At 37.8% G+C, this 9,734-nt stretch overlaps 1 protein-coding gene across 1 annotated transcript; it reads left to right on the forward strand.

Moving 5' to 3' along the window:
* Window positions 1-2,538: 2,538 nt before the first annotated feature.
* Window positions 2,539-8,915, forward strand: myl13 (myosin, light chain 13). The gene is made up of 7 exons (XM_053495612.1): window positions 2,539-2,721; window positions 6,121-6,148; window positions 6,925-7,074; window positions 7,169-7,342; window positions 7,811-7,888; window positions 8,503-8,535; window positions 8,681-8,915. Exons 1-6 carry the CDS (start codon window positions 2,620-2,622, stop codon window positions 8,529-8,531), a joined length of 561 nt encoding a protein of 186 aa, XP_053351587.1. The 5' UTR covers window positions 2,539-2,619; the 3' UTR covers window positions 8,532-8,535; window positions 8,681-8,915.
* Window positions 8,916-9,734: the final 819 nt, after the last annotated feature.

Raw genomic sequence — 9,734 nt, forward strand, 5'->3', positions numbered from 1 at the left:
GTGAGCTCAGTGATTGGTGAGCGCGTTGTAACATTTTCATAGCCAATGTGTAGCCAAGATTAAGGAGTGTGATGTTACACAGTCATGTAAGCCAGAGGTGTTAGGAATTTAAATTCGGCATGATTAGGACGGACAGTTCAGGAGTGTAGGGAAGACTCATGCAGATAAAGACTTTTGATCATTATTTTGTACTGCAGATCGTTCTCTACTCAACTGGTGTCCGGTGTTATGAGCTTTTGTCATAATTGTGTTATTTACAGATTTAAATTTAATGAAAATAAAGTTTAAACATATTTCCTTTGACCTTATTAGACAACATGAATATAAAGGCGTAATAATTCTTAAATAATTCCTAACTCTTTTGGATTTCTTCTTCCTCAAGAGTCAGTCTGAGGAAACGAATCATTTGGAGAACAAAACAAAATAAACGTGACCTTTCTTCGGCTCTGGAGCATACGTCACAGTCACTCAGGACGTCGTGCGACTGATTTGACCCTGACATGTCCTCTAAGACGTAAACAAAGGAAATGAAATTAAAGCCAGAAGCTTTTGGACCCTGACATTCAGCTTCGGTTTTCAATCCAAACCCTGATTATACTCCACTGCTTTACTTCGAGCTTTTAATTTCAGAATTTTATGGTCTTTTGTGCTTGTTGTTTCTGTCACACAAGACTTTTAATAAGCGGAAAAGGGAAATAACCCAAATCCAAACGTTATTTGGTCCCAGGATTTAAATAATAAAATCATGATAATAACAGTTTGACTTTGCATAGATTTCATTTTGCCCTTAATATGGTTTATATTATGTTACTTTAAGTAAAAATCTAAACTCAATGCGAAACGCAAAGGCTGCGGTTTCTCCTCTCACGCTCAGGTTCATTATCCCATCATGAAGAAGCTGCTTATATTCAGTTTGTTTTTGGTTTTATGTTTTTTCGGCCTTTTGGGTTTGTTATTTTTACATACTGTATATATAAAACGTGACTCGATCGGTGTCTGAAAACAACAACTTCATTTATTCCTGAGACCTTCAGTCACGCTCTTCACACTCCCTCATCGTAAATAGGAATCTCATGGAGACACTGCACTTTCAGTTACTTCTTTAATAGAAGAAAACCACAAGAGATTTGAGCAAAAGTTGTAATTTAGTTTGGGTTTTCTGAAATCAACAAAGGGTCAAAATTATAAGAACAGCACACCTGGATTATTAGGTTACTGACTAACTGGTGCTGAAAGTTATGAAATCAGCTTCTTATGAGTGATGATGATGATGATGATGATGAATCAGGGGTAGCACAGTGGTTAAGATGTTGGGCTACAGTTCGAAAGGACGCAAGTTAAAAATCTCACAACCACGAAAATTGTCCCTGTTGGGCCCTTGATCAAGGCCCTCAACCCTCAACTGTTCAGATGTGTAATGAGATAAAAATGTAAGTCACTCTGGATAAGAGCGTCTGCCAAATGTCTATAATGTAAAAATGATGATGATGGTGGACTCCAGCTGGTAGCTTCTCTGTGCAATATAAAAAAAAAGTGTGTACAGTAGGTGTGTGTGTGTGTGACAGCACTCATTGGATTGAGCAACACAAGGACGGGAATTCCATGAAGCTCGGTCCAGATCTGAGAAAGACGGTGATAGATTTACACAAGTTAGGTCTTCATAAAATAACTGCAGATTTCAAGATGAGTTCAAACTGTTGTAACACTATAAGTATAAGCTATTGGGAGGTGAAGGTCCAGAAGAAGACCCAAACTGTGTCCCTTAGCTGAAGGAAAACTGGTTCAGATTGTCAGAAACAACCCAAGAACCACTGGGTTACACTGGAAAACCAGTGTCACTGACTCCAGTCAAGTCATTATAGTCTAAAAGGTTGAATGAGAAGAAAGAAACCCCTGCTCCCAAATCCACATCTTCCAGCTCAACTTTTTAAATAGTTTTTTTTTTTTAAATAAATATATATTAAAGGTAGGTTGTTGATGGTCATCCGGTCCACACATACAAACTTGGCACAGGTTTTACACCGGATGCCCTTCCTGACGCGACCCTCCCATTTTATCTGGGCTTGGGACTGATATATAATAAAGGTGGGTATTTGGTGAGAACGAGTACAAGAGATGTTTAGTTTTAGTCACTTAAACTATATAAGGCAACGTGATCCTAATCTGTGATGAAGATTTGCTTTAGGTTATATAATGCTTGACACAAATGACTTCTTTAATTAGATTGTGACATTTGGGAAGCTACAGTAGAGCCGAGCTGGTCGTATACGTGGAATCTTTAAAAACAGAAACGACACAGTGAGACGTGTGTCCAGCACACAGTGGTGTCCGGTTGCATCGATCCTGCCCTCTCTCTGTCTCTCAGCGCTTCACTGTCTTCATGGACAATGTCCCAAATTTAGCTCTCATCCCTCAGGCCTTTTGTTCAGAGAATACGGCCGTGTCCCAAATAGCCCCGGCACGACTCGCGTCCTTTTAAGGCTCCCCCCCTGGAAGGAGGTGTGAAGCACCTGGACATAAAAACCCCCTTAGAGCGGGGCAGATTCGCACCGGGATCATTTCACAGGGTCTCTGCCGTTCGTCCTTTCTCTCCTTCCTTTCATCTTCATCTTCATCATCATGGCCCCCAAAAAGAAGGAAGAGCCGAAACCCGTCGCTCCCCCAAAACCCCCGGAGCCCGAGCCGCCCAAGGAGCCCGCGTTTAACCCGGCAGAAGTGCAGGTAAAAATCTTATATGTTTGGTTCAAACTTTGCTTGGACTTTTAATATATTAATATTTTTACATTCTTTATGTAACATGTTAAATATTAGGGATGTTTGTTATACAAAATGATCAGGAAGTGGTTATATTAATAATAATAATAATAATAATAATAATAATAATAATAATAATAATAAGTCCAGTGTAGAATTTATCATTCGTTTTTCATGCAAATGCACATGTGGATCATTTCGCCATTAAGAAGAGCAACTCTGATGCTTTACTATAATGAGAGTGAAGGCAGATGCAAGTGCGGATCCTACGGTAATAAGATAACACAATCCGAATAAGCTACAGGAAGACAAGGGCTAGACAGACATGTAGTGTATACAGTGGTGTTTAAACACTAGACACTGTAGGACATGCGTGGTACAGTAGTGATGAAGGACAACTAAGTGGCGTGCCAGGGGCTGATGGGTAATGTAGTTCTTCATGCAGCACTTCTTCAGCACTGAAAGGTGTTATGTAGGTATTTTAACTCTCCCAGTAACAGAGTAGACGAGGAGCAGAATGGAGCGTCTGAGTGGAGTATTGCATTATTATTATTGTTAATGGCTGGAATTATGGAATTATGGCTGTGTAGAATATTATAGACTGAGGCTCGGGGGAGGCAGATGCAAAATTAACTCCTAATCTTTTATTAGCTTTGTTGGAAAAAAATTCGCCTGTTAAAATAATCAGGAAAATGATGACTAGGCTACGACTACTAATACTAATAATAATAATAATAAATCATCTGATTTAATTATCAATAGTACTGGGTATACATACACATACTAAGTATATTAAAATAAATCCTATCAACCTAAAATATGAAAACTAAATGTTTCTCTTTAGAATGATCAAAACAAATGACACGTGTTTAATTCACATTATTATTATTATTATTATTATTATTATTATTATTATTATTATAAAGCAGTAATAATATCAGACAGTTAAATCTGATTGAGTTTCTTTTGTTTCTGATGATGTAGCAGACATTTCCATTAGCTGGATGTGTGTGTATGTGTGTGTATGTGTGTGTGTATGTGTGTGTGCATGTGGTGAGTGTGTTCTCCATTCCCTTGCAGTCTCACTGTTATTTCAGCTCACCATCTCATAAATTTCATTCCATCTGAAAGCGATATTCTGAAACCATATCGTTGGAAAAAGGCGAAACTCAATGCCACATTTATTTTCTCAGAGTTTTGTTTAAAGCTGACCACAGAGCTCGGGTTAAAAAAAAACACATCACGACAAAAGCATATATTTCAGATGAGGGTATTTCAGCCCTTTGCTCCGTTTCCACACACACACACACACACACACACACACACACACACACACACACACACACACACACACACACACACACACAGACACACAGGAATGCTGGAGTTCATCTGAGTTTCATTAGCTGCTTCCCACAGCACAGCAGAGTACAGACCACCCGCTCACACACAACACACACACAACACACACACAACACACACACAACACACACACAACCTCCTGCCACCTCCTGCACTCCTCCTAATGCTACTGTTACATTACTCATTTATTCTTTCTGTCAGATCGATCCCAGACACTCCAAACCCGTCCTTTAGGTATCGACCAGGCCAGGGTAAAGGTCACAGAGGTCACACGGCATTCTGATGTGTGACGTGAACTTTAGCTGAAGTTCTTGCCCTGTATCTGCGTAACCGTACACACTGTGCTGCTGCCACCCGATTGGCTGATAAGAGAACAGCTTGTACGCGCAGGAATACTGGTGTTCCTAATAAAGTGGACATTTAAGGAATACCATGAGATCTTAAAAATTTACATCAGCAAAGTGAAATACATCTCTAAATTGATATTTAACGAGATTGTGAGACTATAAGTTGTTCACTTCATGTGCAGTATTTAGGAAGAGTGTTGGCTTAAATAGTGGGTTCGAGCCCGAGCACCGCTAAGCTGCCACTGTTGCGCCTTTGAGCTCCAGGGGGCGCTGTAACCTGGCCGATCCTGCACTCTGACCTCAGATTCCTAACTGGGACATACAATTTCAGTTATTTACAGTTATCTGCTTTATTTAAAAATATTTACTTTGACTATTAAGTTTATTATAATGTTTACAAATATTTACTTTATGGTAAGATATTTATTTACCTTAAATGTATAAGATATTTATGTTAGCTAATTACTTTATTGAAATAAGTTTACACTATCAATTTTATCATGTAGTATTTCTTTAAAAGTATTTACTTTACTTTAGCATACTTAACTTTTGGTGTTTATTTGCTTACTCACTTTTATTACACTTTAAATTACCTTTAAAACGTTGACAGTCTGTTAGTTTGTAATGCTTTAAAAGGAAACGTTGTATCTAAAAGAGTTTTGGATAACAGTCTTAGAATCCATAATGTGTAAATTAATTTACTATTACACACTGTAACACACTATTACACACTGTAACACACTATTACACACTGTTACACGCTATTACACAAGGCAGTGGTTCCCAGCTCCGGACCTTGAGGGTCCCCTGTCCTGCACATTTAGTGTTGTCTCTGCTCCAAGCACAGCTGATTTAACTAATCAACAAATTAACAGCCTCTTCTGAACAGATATGTGTGTGTGTGTGTGTATGTGTGTGTGAGAGAGAGAGAGAGAGAGAGAGAGCGCAGTGAAACACTAACATGAGCAGGACAGGGGTCGTACAGGACCAGGGTTGGGAACAACTGACACAAGGTATTGACATTAGCTCATATTGCACAAGTTAATTAAGAATTAATTGAAGTAAATTGAATAAAATCTATTAGCGACGGCAAGCTAAGTATTATGGGATTAATGTTAGCTCGAGCTAAACTGGATTTGTAGCACCGCCAGGAAACAATAACATACCATGTGACAAAGCAAATATGTTCACACTTAATTTAGCTTGTGTGTGCGTGTGTGTGTGTGTGTGTGTGTGTGTGTGTGTGTGTGCGCGCGCCAAGGTCATGCCTACATGCTTTAGGACAGAAGGCAAGCGAGAGCAGCTGAATTAACGGAGTGTAACCCGAGCTGACAAGTGAAATATTTACTGAGGCCTCAAGGCCGAGAAAAAATAATACAGCACACATGTGCCTTCCTCCGAATTACATCTCGAAACTAATTTTAGATTTATGGTATTTCTGTTACTGACCGGTCCATCTGTATCCACTGTATAAACTCAATTACTGTATCCACTGTATATAGGCATATGAACTGTATGAAAATCAATTCTGTTAATGTCTAACTGTACTGCCTCTCACTTTACATGTTCCTGTAGTACAGCTTTTATTGTAGTCCAGATGTTGTGTACACTCTGCTCAAGAAATGATTTTTTGTTTGTTTGTTTGTTTTCCCTATAGATTGAGTTCACTCCTGAGCAGATCGAGGGTACGTGGGTTTAGTTATCTAATTATTTCACCCTAAATTTTAAAGTGTAAAAATATTTCACTAAAGCTTTATTAAAAATAGAATTAATATATAACAGTGGTATATTTTTGGCATTAAACTCCAACTTATCTTTTTTTAATCCCCAATCTCTTCAAAATATTTATTTATTTATTTATTTATTTATTCATGACATAATTAATTTATTACATAATTGCCTCTAAGTATATACAGTAAATAAACAAGACTTTTATGAACTAGGACATAAAAAAATATTATTTTACTTTACAGTTTTACAGTTTAATCACTTTGATGTTGACGTGCTGTAATGTGAAAGTGACCTGATATCCAATAAAGCATATGTTTTTTTTTAAACTTATTTAAAGGAAGCAACAATAAACATTACATGTTGAAATGTGGAAGATCCACTTATACCTAGTAAATGTAACAATAAAATCCTTTTTTTTTTATTGGCACCCCACCACTTTCCAACTCCTCCATCACTCCTTTGATACATTTTTTCTTTACAGTTTATTATTATTATTATTAGTAGTAGTAGTAGCAGTAGTAGTAGTAGTAGTCGTTGAAGCACAAGTATTTTGTTTTCTTTAAAAAAGGTTTACACAATATCTGACACAAGAAACCCTTTAAGAACGTTACAGTCTAACCACTGTATTTAATCAGGCACATTGTAGTACTTTATACTCAACACCTTAAAAGAAGACATTACGTTTTGTCCTTTAATGTGGGTCTCACATCCTCACGTGTCTCCTTCTCAGATTTCAAGGACGCGTTCCAGCTTTTCGACCGAACACCAACCAATGAGATGAAGATCACCTACGCCCAGTGTGGAGACGTGATCCGAGCGCTGGGCCAGAACCCAACCAACGCTGAGGTCATGTACGTGCTGGGAAAGCCCAAAGCTGAAGGTAGGAGACCAATGGCTTACACAGCTACAGTACATTATGTTGGTGCTGAGACACTGAAAGAAGATTAAACACTCACACACCTGTGTGTTTTCAGAAATGAACGTGAAGATGCTGGACTTTGACCAGTTCCTGCCCATTCACCAGCACATCTGCAGGGCCAAAGGTCGTGGCACATTTGAGGACTTTGTTGAGGGACTGAGGGTCTTCGATAAGGAAGGAAACGGCACGGTGATGGGCGCTGAGCTCCGACACGTCCTCGCCACGCTGGGTAAACATCACCTCACACCCTTTCCATTTCCATCACTGAGATCATACTTACATCAACAAACATCTCAGATTAGTTTGGGCTGAACATTTCTGAAGATGAACAGACCTTAATTTGTTCTAATACTTTAAAATATCTTTTATTTTCACTTGGTTTTCCAAACATGTTTGTAAAATATATGAAATTTGAGAGAATGACAGGAAAAAAAGTCTTGGCACCCCGACTCCATTATACTCCATTACTTTTACTGGCATGGCTCCTGTCTATCTGTTTTATTAGAATTGTCCAGAATTTATTTGAGTTTGTAATTAATTATAATTGTTGTATATGAAATGTACCTGTAGTTGTAACATAAAATATTCATTCAGAATGTAAGACTGTGTCAATCAACTACAATCCTCCCTCCCTCCCTCCCTCCCTCATTCTCTCTCGCTCTTTCTTTTTCTCAATGTGCTTATTTCTTCTTCCCAGGTGAGAAGATGAAAGAGGGCGAGGTGGAGCAGCTGATGGCCGGTCAGGAAGACGCTAACGGCTGCATCAATTACGAGGGTGAGAGCACTAACACCCACCCACAGTTATAATGTATTATATTATGCCACAGTTAATAACAATTATGAATAAGCAAAAAAAAAAAAAAAAAAAAAAAACACAAGCAAATAAATGGTCTTATAAATGAATGAATGAAACATCTAATTTCATTTATTCATTTATTTATTTATAATCATTTCACTGAGTATTGTTGAAATGTTCAATCAATTATTTCCATGTTAATAAAATACTTCTATTTAGTCTATTTGTAAATAATTTACATAATATTTACTCCAAGCAGGCATTCATATATTTATTTTGAAATCATTTGATTATTTTATCGCTATATTTTTCTGCACATTTCCCTTTATGCTAATTTAACACTATATAATTAGTTAATTTTGTGATGTGATTTCTCCTATCATTAATAATATATTTTATTTATATCTGCATTTCTTTGTGATATTTTATTCTGCGTGTGTCCACATCCTCTCCTGAGTGCGTTTATAATAACATACCGCTCTGAACTCGGGGCGTGTAAAGTTCAGCCTGGACTCCAGGTGGCGCTGCTCCTCCTGTAATGTGGTGTTTCTTACTCTTGAACCAGATTGTTGATTGTTTTTCTCTTTCTGCAGCTTTCATAAAGTACATCATGGCTGGCTGAGCAGGTAGAGTCCCACCTTCACACTACCCACAATGCACCTTTTCTTCAGCTTCAGGACTCAACAATAAATCTGAGCCTCATTTCACACACTGTGTAGATTATTCGCATATATATTTATATATTGATTGATATTTCACTTTTATCCACAGATCCAGGAGTGCTGTCTGATGCAGATTTCTCCTCCTTTCCTCTTTCCTTTTCTTTCTTTCTATTTTTTTTATAAAACTCTTTACACTTCACTCTGGTCATCCTGTCAGCCTCTTCCTCTCTTTTCTTTCTTTTTCTTCATCGACTCTCATCACTTCCTTCTGAAGATGTTGTACGTCACAGCGCTGTTCATTTGTGGATCAAAGAAAAATCATTCAAATAAAACTTTATGCCTGATTAAGGTGCAATGATTTTTATTCCTCGCTTGTACAAATAAATTGAAAGAAGTATAGAGAAAAAAAAAATTCAAACAAGACTGTCTAGTCCTTAATGCCTACAAGGCATCCTACCAGAATGGATTCTTTTGTCTGGAGCAGAATAAATAATTAGAGTTTTTCTGCTGTAGGATTTGATAAATAAACACGACAGCTCTCAAGGTAATGAATGGTTAATTCCAACACTAGTCTTATAGACTGTCTAAGTGGGAATTGTTGGTGAAATCTGGCAACCCTGGCAGTAGCCTAATCCCATTACTTGGAAGACCAGCAGCAGGTGACTGGTCCTATGTCTCTCTACACATTTGGCATGACTCTATGGTTGAATAAAGCTGTGAGGAACGTGGACGTGAATGTGCCACATGCCTAAATGACAATGCTGTCACTTTAACAGATCAATAGAGCTCTAGGCAGTGGGGGGTGGGGCTTATTATGCATGGACAGGAATCACAGATGAGCTACAAAAAAATAATCAGTCAATTAAAAGTCAAGAAAATTATTATTTTATTATTATTATTATTATTATTATTATTAATATAAAAAAGACAGAAAGAAAAAGCCTCCTCTTTCTGCTTCCACTGCAACCTCAGCACAGGAAATGACATCATAGTCTCTCTCATGTGGTCTTTGGCGACAGCAGTCGACTTGCAGTCATAGAGCAGACGTAATTATGGAGGCCTGGTTATAAATTTAGTTTCCCAGAAACCGAGTTAGACTTCAAACACAGCCACAAACCCGCACTGAAGCGTGAGATTAACAACACTCATTCATTTACACACAT

Source organism: Clarias gariepinus, chromosome 1 (genome assembly GCF_024256425.1).
Source record: "Clarias gariepinus isolate MV-2021 ecotype Netherlands chromosome 1, CGAR_prim_01v2, whole genome shotgun sequence".
Classification (NCBI taxonomy): Eukaryota; Metazoa; Chordata; class Actinopteri; order Siluriformes; family Clariidae; genus Clarias; species Clarias gariepinus.